The following is a 14129-nucleotide window of genomic DNA, read 5'->3' on the forward strand; positions in this document are numbered from 1 at the left end:
ACGCATGTCAGAGGTGACACGCGAACTCATTTTTTTGGTTGATTTTTCTTTGTTAAATGGCATTTAAATATATAAAATAAATATCAAAAATATAAATCTTTGTTTACTATGGTTGCAAATATCAAAAAATTTCTATATGTGACACGGCACCAGAGTTAAGTTAGGGTTTTCAAAATGCTGACACGCCGAGCTCAAAAGGTTCGCCATCACTGGATTAGGAGAAGGTGGTGCCAGTCCTGTCTCTGCCTGCACTTTGCTGTGTGTCCTGTGGTTATGGCTGCTCAGCCTGCTGCCCATTGTGTGGAGACTTGCTCAGGAAGGAGGGAGCTCATACCAGCCTGTTATGGCAGATATAGCATGGACTTTGGGATCCAGCACCTCCCCCAGGTTTTAATCTGGGATCCCCTATTTAATAAGTAGGTGCCATTGAGTAATATACTTTATTTCTCTGAACCTCAGTTTCCCCATCTGTAAAATGGGGAAAGCAACATGTATTCCATGAGGCAGCAGTAAGGATTATGTAAAATTAGGTTTGTGATGCAGCCAAACTGAATTCAGAATAGGCAGTCGATCCACCTGTGTTCCATCCTGGAGGGATGGTGACAGGGACTCCCTCAAATAGGCATATGCCTGTCCCTTCCCTTTGGGGTCCAAAAATCAGTCTCAGTGACACGAGGAAACTGGTGGTGGCTTTCGAAGGCAGTGTGTTTGGTGAATTTCTCCTTGGATGTTTGAGAGAGGCTCAAAAAAGGACAGTAATATTAAAGTAATTAAGCTGCACTTAAAAGAGGCCAAGTCTTTTATGGTGGAGTTCCAGGTCCTGCCCGCAGCCCTGCCAGCCTGTGCAGGGCAGGTTGTTTTAGGTGCTGTGGTTATAACATAAGTCCCCCTGCTCTCATTTCTGAACCTGACAGTAATCTTTTTGTGATTTGCTGTTTGGGAAGGAGTTTGAAATGTGTGAAAGCATCAGGAAGTGGCAGCAAAGACAATGCCTGGGAAACAGCAGTGTGTCTTGTTGTGGATATTAATTTCATTTGAATATGGGCTCCCGTGAAATCTTGACTTCTGAATGAACTCCATTGATCAAAAAGGGTGATTGTGGGATATCAGTTGGGCTATTGGCATCAGAAAGCAGACAACCCAAAATTGTCTGTTCCTAAACCACAGTGAACTCATGAAAGGAAATGGGATCTTAAAAGTCAAACCCATCTTGCTTCCAGGAAAATTACAAATATGGACAGTATTGCTAGTTTGTACAAACATGGCTCTTTTTTTCTTTTTCTTCTTCTTCCTCCACCTCTCTCTATGTGACTGGTGGTGAGGTGGGGCAGGAAATGGTTTCTTTCAGATCACTCTTCCTCCGTACAGTAAAAGGGAGTTCCCCACAGTTGTGGTTGTGAAATGTTTTTAGGTCCCAGTTCATCTACCCTACCCATTCCTTTTTGCCAGTGCCATATCCCTGTCCCAGGAGTAATGAAAGTGCTTAGCTTCTGATGGGATACCAATGAGGTGATATCTGGTTGCAGTTCATTGTGATTAGCAAATAAGAAGCCCCCCCAAATAAAAAGTTTGTGTGAAATTGTCAGTTTATAAGTATCCATTCATTAAACAAATATTGAGTGCTGTCTATATTTCAGGCACAGTGTCAGTCTCCAGGGATGCTAAGATGAGCCATGCATGAATTCTGCTGTCAGAAAGTATATAGGTTACTAGGAAGTCATATCTGATTATGATGCAATGAACTCATTTATGGTGGTTAGTGCTCAGGTCCTTAAAAGGGACAGAGTCAGTGCAGGGGAAGTCCAGATTACTGCTAACATTTTGGGGGTGTAGAAAGTTGGAGGTGCTGATCATGAATGGCTTCCCAAGGAGGTGGTTTCTAGACATGGCAAGATCTAGAGGAAGGACATTGCAAACCAAGGGAACAGCATAACAAGGTCATGAAAGTGGAACATTTCAGCACATTTTGGGGAAAAGTGGAAATTGCTTTGAACATTTGTTAAACCACATATAAAATTTCATAGCAAGAAGAGAAAAAGAGGACAGGCTATTGTACTCAATGACTGTATGTCCTGGAGTGAGCATGAGAGTGAATCCACTGTGGGGCCTGGTCTCTGTGCTTCTGGTGTCTCCCATGCAGTAGGCTTGGTGCTGGAGATGCGACCGTGAGCAAACACAGTCCGTGCCCCCATGGAGCTTACATTTAAAGGAGGAGGCAGGTAATAGTCACATAAATGTCTGATTTCTACCTGTCTATCCTTCAGAGAAAAAAAAATAGAAAAAATAATCTAGACTGAGAGTAAAAGGGAAAAACTTCCTTGAAAAAAATGGGATCTGTGATTTAAGAATGAGTAGATTTTCACTAGGTGAAGTTAAAATCTCTCTCCTCTCTCTCTCCTCTTCTTCCGTGCCTCCCCTTCTTCTCTCTCTTAGCAGAGATGTCTGTGGCACGGATAGCTAAATCCCCAGTAATCCAGCAGTGTCCTTAGGTACCATACAGGTTAGAAGTGTGATCTGTGGTCTGTTTTGTTCACTGCTCTGACCCCAGTGGCTATAAATAAGTCCTCCATAAATATTTGTTGAAAGAAGTAATTAATCAATTAGTTAATGAGGTACACAAAGTGTAGGAGGGAGTTACAGGGAGGCTGAACGAGGAGGGACATTCTAACATAATGTTCAAGGCAGCCTGGTATTTCTGGACTTGGAGTGAAAGAAATTAACCACTTGTTCATTTTGACCATGGGCAAGTAACTTAACTCCCTGAGCCTTACCTGATCTATTAAATAAAGATTATGTGTGTCCTGCCTAATTCAAAGGGTTATTGTGAGGGTGTGATAAAATAATCTAGGTAAAAGTGTTGTAGAAAGTGCTTTCAAATCTACAGGGGCGGGCAAAAGTAGGTTTACGGTTGTGAGTATGCAAAAGAGAGTTTATTCTTGTATTATTATTTATTATTTCATTATTTTCCATACGAACAACTGTAAACCTACTTTTGTTCACCCCTGTATTTTGGTTATCAGGCGAAATAGTAAACTCCCAGTCCAGCTGGTGCCCAGCATTCTCTGTAGTATCTTGTAGTGGAGATTCTTATCTGAGGTGGGAGTTTGAACTAAATGACTCAAATTGTTTTGGTTCTGACACATAAATTCGTTACTTAACCATTTCTAGAAGTTGTATTTTAAAGTTTTGACTGCATAAAGCTGAGTTAGAAGACTGAAGTATTGGATAAAAATGATGTAGATCAAAATGCAAGAAACACCCAGAAGCTTGTTTTGTTTAATGGTGGACAAAGATCTTAAACTAAAACCTGTGTATAATTCCTAGGGAAGGGGGAAATTTGAATGTCTGATTTCCTCCTGAATTAGTGAACTCTCCGAATATCAGCTCTGCAGCCATGTTTACCAAGCTGCGAGAAGAAAGGGGGTCCCTTAAGCTAAAATGTCAGTGATGGGGGTTTTGAGGAATTTCAAATTACTAGGAAGCGCCTAGACACTTAGTGACTCCCTAGTGATTTGAAAACCTTGCTGGCTGCTGGCAGTAGTTTGCATGGAGACTGAATTTTGTCTCAGCCCTTTTGAAAAAGTAAAGAAGCCACAAATCCAGTAGCTGTTCAGAACAACAAAGGAGGTGCCTCTGGCTTCTAACAGGAGTGTCTGAATTCCTCAAGGAATTCCAGGCCTAGGGCTGATCCAGCTGGCAGGAGGTATCGATCTCCACTTGAATTCACTGAATAAATAATGGTTGCCATAGTTATTGAGCAGTCACCACTGGTTGGAGAGCAGGGAGAACTCCGAGGCACCTTTTGTGAGTTTGGCCATGAGAAAGTCTGGGTACAGGGCTCCATAATCAACTCTCTCCCGAAATCCAGCCATCAACATCGCTCAGTTCCTTTATGCTGATCATGAATATGGTATCTTGAATATAATTCAAGACATGAGGCGTGGAAAAGGAAAGCTTAAATCAATGGATTGGTATTTTATTCTGGGAGAAGCACCTCCCTCTGGGCTCTGAACCTAATTTGAGACGGCTCAGTATTAATAGAATGTACTGTCAGCAAGATGATTGTGTGATCAGGTTGCAGCTAGGAGAGGGCTTCACAAAGGATCGAATCCCCGTTTGTTCTATTTTAACATTGTTTGTTAGACAAATAACATTAGCCTGGAAATTTAAAAAAAAAAAAAAAGGTAAGAGTTATCTGACAATCTCATAAATATTTTCACTTTTCCGTTTTCTTTCATACTTCTCTAGATGAAGAAATAATTTTTACATAGATGTAATCACATCTTAGAGACCATTTCATATTCTTTTCTCTATCTAATGTGATGTTATGTATTTTTTCCATGTTGCTTCGTAACGTTAGTAATTTGTCCTTTCTGGTGTCTATAGAACCTTCCATTACGTGGACATCCTATTTTTACTTAATGGTTCCTCTGTTCTTCCACCCTTTATCTTTTCCTAGTTTTTAAAATAGATAATGCTTATCCAAAATATCTTCATGCATATAGTTTTATTCTCCTGTTGAGTTTTTCTTTCAGATAAATTCCCGTGAGTGGGATTACTTGGTCAGAGACAACGAACATGTTATAGCTCTTGAAATATACTGCCAAATTTGCACTCTGCTTTTGTTTTTGTTTTGGTTTTTTTTGCTTTGGAGGGCAAATAAAACTTTGAGGCAGAACACTATTGCAGGCTGGATTACTCTTGAAGTTCACTCTTGAGTGCATGTGTTGAGTAAAGGTAAACCATGGGGACAGATTTGCCTCTCGACTGATTTGCTAGTTTCCTGGAGAAAGCAAAATTATACACTGCAAAGCTTGGGAATTAGGGGACTTTATTGGTTTTTTTGTTTTGTTTTTGACGATATCATTTGCCACATGTCAGGCATTGTCTTAGATTTACAATCCATTGAGATGCTGCTGGCAATGTTCATGGTTGGACCTGAATATAATTTTAACACCTCAAAGCTGGAAGGGACCTTAGAGGTCATTAAGTCCAACCTCCTCCTTTTAAGATGGGCCCTAGAAAGGGAAAAACTCAAACACGACTAGCCAAGCTTGGGAAGAAGGCAGATCTCCTGGTCCCCAGGCCTCCTTTAATTTAGGGCAAGAGAGGAAGAAAAAAAAAATGTCTGGAGAGTTGCTTCATTTTTCTGATGACTTATGCTTTAAGAAAGTACCTTTTGTAACAAAAATATTCCCAACTAAAAACATTAATGTTGGGAAAATTAGAAACTCAAACGTGATTTCCAACTGGATGGATGTTTTTCATCTCTCACAAATTATTATTCTACATGTAAATGTACTGAGAGATGAAAACTTTGACTGAGATAACTGGGGCCAAGGTCTTCCCAGAAACCCTGAATTAGGTATGTTATCATCTTCATTTTATAAGGAAACCAGGGCTGAAAGGTTAAAGGACTTATTCAAGGGCACACAGTGAGTGACAGACTGGGATTCAAAGAACTACCTCTAAGAGGGAGGGCACTTTGTAAAATGCCATCTCAACTGGCAGAACAGGACACAGGCCTTGATTAGGGATTCACAGTTTCTTAAGATGGAACTGCCTCCTAAACGCGTCCTTTTCTATGCCTCTGCAGAACGACATGGGTTAAAAGAACCAAAGAGAGTGGAGGAGCTATGCAACAAGATCACGAGCAGCTTAAAAGACCACCAGAGTAAGGGACAGGCCTTGGAGCCCACGGAGCCCAAGGTCCTGGGCGCCCTGGTAGAACTGCGGAAGATCTGCACCCTGGGTCTCCAGCGCATCTTCTACCTGAAGCTGGAAGACTTGGTGTCTCCACCTTCCATCATCGACAAGCTCTTCCTGGACACCCTGCCTTACTGAGAGGAGCAGCCTGAGCAGGGAGCCGCCTCATCTGCTAGCGCCTGCTTGCTACGCAGCAGAGGGAGGGGTCTGGACACCTACCATTCCTGTCCTTCCTTAAGAGAAAAAGCAGCTCCTGACAAAATGAAAGACTTTTTTTTTTTTCTGGCACTTTTCCTTACAACCTAAAGCCAGAAAACTTGCAGAGTATTGTGTTGGGGTTGTGTTTTATATTTAGGCTTGGGTTTGGGGTGGGGAGGGGGGTTATAGTTCATGAGGGTTTTCTAAGAAACTGCTAACAAAGCACTTTTGGATGATGCTATCCCAGCAGGGGGAAAAAAAAGAAGAATAATATAACTGTTTGAAAACTGTTTCTGGGGAATACAATTACAGTTGCTTTGTATTTAAAAACAAGAACAGCCAAGGGTTGTTCGCCAGGGTAGGACCTGTCTTGAGATGATCGCTTTTAGAATATACTTCCTGTATCAAGGGTACGTATGTGGTGCAAACAAGGCAGAAATTCCCTCGTCTTAATTTCTTTCTTCCTTTATTTTAACAAATGGTGAAAGATGGACGATAACCTATAAATCAGACATAGCAAAATGATAATGGCTGTTCGCTTCCATATACAAGTGCAATTTTTAAAGTGCTGTCTTACTAAGTCTTGTCTATTAACTCTCCTTTATTTTATACAGAAATAAAAAGGAGGCAAGTTAGCAAAGGACAAGTGCTAATTTCCTAGCAGAGGTTTTTGTCCACCTGCCCTATAGACCCCTTCTGAGGTATGGTCCATCCAAGATTTCGGGCCATTCTTACGGATCCAGATCCCTGCCCTGACTGTCCAGCTGTCCCGAAGGGGGCTCAGATTATAAGATGGATTACATACAACTGTTTTGGTTGTGCTCTATCAACCCATCCAGTGTTTCCTAAACTTCCTTCAGTTATAGCAACTGACTGACACAGTCATGCTGAAGCCCAGCCGCGTTCAGTGAGTCTCAAGTGTTTGGTTCCTAGGTAAGAACATGCAAAAAATAGGAACTGGATCATACAGGGTAAACACCAGGGGTAATAAGGTTTTTAATATATACAATTTAATTTTTGTTATCAGTTACAGAGACAATTATGGAGAGTAAGCAAGTCTTATTTTTTAAAAAGTAGTATGAATGTCAGTACTAGGAAGGATTAATGGGCTGCGTTTCAACATTCCGTGTTCGTACTCCCTTTTGTATGTTTATACTGTTAATGCCATATTACTATGAGATGATTTGTTGCATAGTGTTCTTATTTGTATAAACATTTGTATGCACGTTATATTGTAATAGCTTTGCCTGTATTTATTGCAAGACCACCAGCTCCTGGAAGCTGAGTTACAGAGTACTTAAATGGGGTGTTCACAGTGACTTGGATACGCCAACTAGAAATTAAATAAGCAAATATATATAAATATAGCAGGTTACATATATATATTTATAATGTGTCTTTTTATTAACCATTTGTACAATAAATGTTACTTCCCATGCGGTTATTTTATGGTTCATTTGCAGTGACTTTTAAGGCAGTACTGTTTAGCACTTTGATATTAAAATTTTGCTTATGTTTTGCTAAATTCAAATATAATGTTTGAAGATTTCTAGGTCTAAAAGTCTTTATATTATATATTCTGTATCAAGTCAAAATATGTTTGGCCATTTTGCTAAGAAACAAACTTTGAATGTCAAACTGATGTCACAGTAGTTTTTGTTAGCTCTGAGTCATTTTTGCTTTTTAAAGGAAAAGTAACAAAACTATGCTGTTTATATTGTCATTAAATTATACAATCAAACAAATGCCAAATGAATTGCCTAACTGCTGCAAAGAGGAACCCAGATAGCGAACCATATATGTTTTTCTTCCAAGAGTCATTCTGATAGTTGATCATATATTATGTTTGTGTGAGCTTTTATGAAAGATTATTATTTTTATATCAAGATGATAGCATCTGGAATGTTAGGATCTTGGAATGTTAATACTTGGAAGGGGCCTGACTTGCCAGCTAGTCCACCCCAACCCCAAAATTCACAGAGGAGAAAACGGACCCAGCAAAGGGTAAAGAGTTACCCAGGTCAAAGAGCTAGTACCAGAATCAAGTCTAGGACCTAAGTCTCTTTTCCATAGTCTTTTTACTCACCTTACTGCATCTATAGGAAAAAAGGCTTTTTAAACTAACCAGAAATACTTACATTTTACCTAATAATAACCACGAGTAAAGTAGTACTTTTGCATTAATTTTTTTCAGCTTATATGCGAACATAATAAACATTATTCGATATCAGGAAAGCTAACATTTCATATAAGGTAGCTTCAGACCAAATTCAAGTTGAATTTGAATGAGTTAGAAGTACTGTGCATACATAATCCTTTCGTGCACCATTAGTATTGGAAAGTCAGTCCTTGTTTTTTTGTCATGTCTGAAAAAGAAAAGAAAAAACACACACACACACAGAGCTCTAGAGAAATGCTGTTACTTTTTATTTTTACACCCATCGGATTTAAGGAAAAAGACCTTTTAACCGTAGTATTGATTGGTTGGAAGCAATGAAGAAGATTTTTAGTGATAGGCCCAGACACTTAGTGCTGACGATTGGTTGGAAGCAATGAAGATTTTTAGTGATAGGCCCAGACACTTAGTGCTGAAAATAAAGATGATAGCCAGTGTTCTTCTGTCTTCCATAGTCATTGCAACTATGAGAGCCTTGGGAGGCTCCCACGCCATCTCTCAATTCAACTCTCTTTTTTTGTCTTCATGTGGACACACAAGTGTATACAGAGTGGATGACCGAACTAGCTCAGAAGAGGACAGCAAGAATTAAAGCAGGTGATTCCTCCCTTGGGGAAGAGCTCTCTCAGCGTGAACAGGCCTCCTGTGGGCGGAAGTCAGGAATCCACCAGCTGTCAGTGGAGAGTGCCTTGCTTTCATTTCAGACAGCAGAGTTTTCCAGAGTTCCTCTGCTCCTCAGACAGCATTGCTCTTTAGTATGTGTTAACCTGTGGTTTGAAATTAATGCTCTTGTACATTAACAATGTAAATTTAAATGATTAAATTAAATTACATTTTATCAGTGGCTACTGGTGTGTTGAATAAGCATGCTTAATTTACCAGTATTTTCTTAATCATTTATGTACTAGTATTTGCTGTGAACTCTTAAATACATCCCCAGATTGATTTTTTTAAAAGGCTTACTAATGCTGAAAAATTAATAGACATTCCAATTGGAAATATATTAAACCTCACTGATTGGGAAGAAGGACAGTCTAAATTCGATAACCATTTATTGACTATTTCCTGCAGGCAAAGCACTGTTGGGTGCTTTGAGGAGATACAAATGCACAGTTGTATGAAACTGTTTTTTGTTTCAAGTGTATATAACTTAAATGGAGCTAACAATTTATCGTCTAAGTGTATTCTTTAGGGGTATGGAGGATTTGTTTCCATATCAAGATGATGGGATATCAATTGTTTGTGAATCAGAATTTACAAGAATAAGGTTAGAGTTCTCATAGATTGATTGGTACTCTGCCTTTTTGCGGGAGCCATTACTACTACATTGCTAGACACCCCTCTCTGTGGGCAACGCAAATGCAACTTTCATTCAACTCTACCCCACACAGCATATATTGAGTTAGTGCAAACACATTTTTCTGTGTTTTGATGGTTCAAAAAGAGAAATGTGGAGCTCTCGTGATTTACTTCATCAGTTTATGCATAAAGCATTTTCTGTGACATCCAAGTGCCATGTGTGGCCTAAAAGCCAAACAAAACATCTTTCTGCTGCTCAGCAGTACTTTCATTTCCTCAGCAATAAAATATGATTAGTAAGAAAAAATGAGAGATAATGAAGCATCATCTTGCATATGAATTTAAATATAGGGGCTTGGCAAAAAAAAAAAGGAAAGAAAGGACGCTAGGAGCAAAAGTTTGGTTTTGAATGGGTAGAGAGGCAAGAAGGTCAGGATTAAATAAGGGGTACTTGCCTGTAGTTGAATTTCCATAAGTTAAATACACAAAGATAATACAAGAAGCTAGATGTTGACTTCTTTAAAAATTGTGGTAAGTCCAGCCACGGTGGCTCAGTGGTTGAGTGTCGACCTATGAACCAGGAAGTCATGGTTCGATTCCTAGTCAGGGCACATGCCCAGTTTGCAGGCTCAATTCCCAATAGGGGGTGTGTAGGTGGCAGCCAATCAATGATTCTCTCTCATCATTGATGTTTCTATCTCTCTCTTCCTCTCTGAAATCAAATTTTAAAATATATTAAAAATTGTGGTAAGATACACATAACACCATCTTCACCATTTTTAAGTATATGGTTCAGGGATGTCGAACACATTCACCAATGTTTACCAATCTTCAGAACTCTTCATCTTGCAAAACTGAGATGCCTACAGTCTTTGTGCGAACATGTTTCATTTCTTTAGAGTAAATACATAGGAGTGGAATCGCTGGGTAGGTTTAACTTTATAAAAAGCTGCCATGCCTTTTTTACATAGAAATAGAATATTTGGCCACACACATGGCCACTCAGGATAAACATGTTTCTCTCATACTTCTGTGCAGCCAGGGGTGGTCTTGGCAGTCTGTTCTGGTCAATGGGATATAAGTGACATTGTCATCTGGGTACGATGCCCTATATACCTCTCTCCTTCCAGGTGGCATCTGACAGCAGACTTCTAGAGACATGATTATTGTCTGGCCCCAGAAAGTGTCTCTGTGGGTAGAAATTTCAACTTGGAGAAGAATCAAGAGTAGTATCATGATAGGTGACATTTTAGGATGGCTCGTGATAGCCCTGGTCTTGGAATATGTCTGATTTATACTGTAACCCACATTAGCTGAGGCCTCTGTTCTTTAGGATCTCGAAGGATTGTTTTGAACTCCCTATTCCACAAATAGGGAGGTCCAAAGACCTCCTCGCGATATCTTCAAATTCTGCCAATTTTTACATTAGCCCTGGCTTTAAGGTGCCACGTCTGTTTGCTTAGCTCTGTTAATGAACTGTCTTGCTGTACTTCTTTCTGGTATCATCCCTATTTCTAGAAGTGCAACTTGGATCTTTCCTTAATTTCCACCTCAAGATCATACATAAGACTTTCCCAAGTTCTAGAAAACTATCTTAAGCAATACCTGGTGTCATTCACCTATTCTTACTCTTCCCTCTCCATCTTCTATCTGGAACATGAATGCTACTTATACTATACTATAGAGATAAGGGTACCTCCTCTAGGAACTGCGGAAAAATAATTTGGAAGGAATCCAGGTCTCTGAGTTTTGTGGAGAAGAGCTACCCTTTTAAGTCTTGGATTTCTTATATTAAACTTTTCACGAAAAAGAAACTCCTTGTTTAAAAAACTGTTATTTAGAGTTTTTCCATTATTGAAAGCTGAACTAAAATCCCAACTAAGATACAAAGGACGTAAGAAAAATAGCCCATATGCAGCATAGGTTTTTGTTTTTTTTTTTGTTTGTTTTTTTGGTTGTTTTTTTTCAATTTCAAAGCACATATATTTTTTAAATTTTCAAACTTGTAAAAATATTAGTACTCATCCAAAAGGAGAACATAAAGAAAACTGTTTGGGGGCTAAAGTCCCTCTGCTAGTAAGTGGTAGAATTTGAACCCAAGTCTATCTGCTTCCATGTCCATAATCTTGTTGTTGTTTTTTTAAAGTGCCAGGAGTATTAAAGATAATGACTCAGTGTGAATCAGTCATGTTTTGAGCCTACCAAAAAAACAAACAAACAAAAAAACAAAACTCAAAGACATCTTAGGTCACAATTATTTGTTCATTTATTAATTCCTTGATTCATTCACCTTTGGATTAGGTCCTGTTTTTCTGCTTCTTCGTAACCTCATAGACCGGATGCAGCCTGCCCCCTCATGGTCGTAATTCTCTCTGTCTTGTGGTTCTTCTCTTATCACTATCTAATTTCACTTTTGCCACTCACCACCTTATTCAGTATTTTCCAATTCCTATTCCTGAGAGAGAAAATGTAATCGGTCCAGCTCAATTTTTCATGCCAGGCCAAGTGAGATCCCTGAACAATCTGTGGATTTGGTGCCCTGGGGTCATGGCTGGTCCAATCAGCTGTGACTGAGGAAGAACATGCATTGACCCTTTGGAAAATATTATAACTTGAATAGTTTCTGTTTGTAGGGGCTGTGATTATATTGTCACTGTGACTAATATGTCTAGTATAGTAGGAAGCTTGACTTGCTCATGGGGCCAATTGTAGAGGACAGTTTTGGTAGAATCATTTTTCTCAATCTCTTAAGTGCCTAGCACAGCGGTTCTCAACCTGTGGGTCGCGACCCCTTTGGGGGTCGAACGACCCTTTCACAGGGGTCGCCTAAGACCATAGGAAAACACATATATAATTACATATTGTTTTTGTGATTAATCACTATGCTTTAATTATGTTCAATTTGTAACAATGAAAATACATCCTGCATATCAGATATTTACATGACGATTCATAACAGTAGCAAAATTACAGTTATGAAGTAGCAATGAAAATAATTTTATGGTTGGGGGTCACCACAACATGAAGAACTATATTAAAGAGTCGCGGCATTAGGAAGGTTGAGAACCACTGGCCTACCATAATGCCTGGTTCCCTGAAACCCTTAGAAAATGCTTGTTGAGTAAATTCAAGTTAATATTTATTGATGGGGGTGGGAGATGGGAAACATACCAAATTCTCAAGAGATAGACTATGTCATGATTTCCAAAGCTGGTATCTATCTAGAGCCAAAGTGTCTAGTTTCATATTTTTCTGAACTTCAATGCAAAAAAAAAAAAAGATAGAGAGAGTGAAAATTAGCACAACCTCAAGCAAGGTTTGTTTTTTCCTTTCCTGTAGAAAGCAGCTGTCAGTTTAACTTATCCCAAAATACTGTCAGTGATGAGCATGACTGAAAATGCATTTTATCTGTAATTAGAGAGATTACATTAAACACTATTATTTGCAGACACACATTGAATTAACCCTAATTGAGCCTAGCAAATAGTAGAGCCTGCCTATTTTTTGCCCCAAAAATTTTAGAAAATTGTGACAGTTGACACACGAGGGACGATGCTGACGATATTTCTTTCCATCAAATGCCAGACAGTAATTGTAATTGCCTTTAAAAATATTTTAAGCAGTTTCTTTAGTAAATCAGAAGTTGCCACAAATCATGCTGATAGTTTCTAAACATGGGATTGTTGACTGTGCATTCCAATATGAGTTTAATGAATTGATTTTCTAAGGAATTTAACTTTGCATCTGTTTTCAGGTATAATTAATTCACTGTGGTTAATGTGATTAGCATGGATATCAGTGGATTATACATGATCCCCTTTATTTATTCACTTATTTTTAATCTGCCATACTGTCCATTGGGAAATTATGTAAGTTTTTGGGGAAAACATCTTGCTAGTAGCTTTGATCACATTGGATTTCTGCAAAGCAGAATCCTGGCAGGAATTCACTGATTATTCACAGACTGAATCAATGTACTCTTGTTTGAGGGACCTATTAAAGTTTACACAGTCCCTGTCTTTAAAGAGTTTATAATCCAGAGGGGAAGGTGAGACAAACATTCTAATGAAAGTCATTGTAAGAAAAAAAAATGGCTATACCCAGATTCTTCTTCCTCTGAGCACCTACCTCTCCTCTCCCCTGCTCTCCTTAAATAATGCTATTACCTAGGGGATGTCAATGGCCTGCCTCTCCTCTAATACTTCCCACTATCCTGGGTAGTCTTATTCATGGCTTCAACCACCACTTTTGAATCTATATCTCTTACTCAGTCCTTATCTCTGAGCTCCCAACCTGGAGGTTCCAGATGCCTCCAGATATCTTGACCTGTATATCCCACAGGTACTTCCTGTTTAACATACCAAACCCAAGTCTGTGATCTCCATCTAAAGTTGCCCCTCCTGTCCTCCCAATCTCTGTAAGTAGTTCCTGTATTCACCCAGTTGCCCAAGTCAGAGATTTTCAACTGGTGTGCCCCAAGAATTTTTAAAACATGTAATACTTGACTATTTAGTCAGAGGCCCTGACCTCTTTTCCCTTAGATCCGTGGTCGGCAAACTGCGGCTCGCGAGCCACATGCGGCTTTTTGGACCCTTGAGTGTGGCTCCTCCACAAAATACCACGTGCGGGCGCACGTACAGTGCGATTGAAACTTCATGGCCCATGCGCAGAAGTCGGTTTTCGGCCTGGGCGAGTCTATTTTGAAGTAGTACTGTTGATATTTGGCTCTGTTGACTAATGAGTTTGCCGA

General features: G+C 39.3%; 1 protein-coding gene and 1 long non-coding RNA gene across 5 annotated transcripts in view; one reads left to right on the forward strand and one right to left on the reverse strand.

Annotated features, from left to right (window-relative positions):
• Positions 1-8440, forward strand: part of NR4A3 (nuclear receptor subfamily 4, group A, member 3) — a 36317-nt gene extending 27877 nt beyond the window's left edge. The window contains exon 10 of the mRNA XM_014543196.1: positions 5597-8440. Within this exon, the coding sequence (XP_014398682.1) occupies positions 5597-5844 (248 nt within the window). The 3' untranslated portion in view covers positions 5845-8440. The remainder of the gene's footprint in view (positions 1-5596) is intronic.
• A 6-nt stretch (positions 8441-8446) lies between these two features.
• Positions 8447-14129, reverse strand: part of LOC106726839 — a 25115-nt gene continuing 19432 nt past the window's right edge. For all 4 annotated transcript variants that reach the window (XR_001362955.1, XR_001362956.1, XR_001362953.1 and 1 more), the window contains exon 3: positions 8447-8847. This is a non-coding gene — a long non-coding RNA (uncharacterized LOC106726839). The remainder of the gene's footprint in view (positions 8848-14129) is intronic.

The sequence above is a fragment of the Myotis brandtii genome, unplaced genomic scaffold, assembly GCF_000412655.1.
Source record: "Myotis brandtii unplaced genomic scaffold, ASM41265v1 scaffold320, whole genome shotgun sequence".
Lineage (NCBI taxonomy): Eukaryota > Metazoa > Chordata > Mammalia > Chiroptera > Vespertilionidae > Myotis > Myotis brandtii.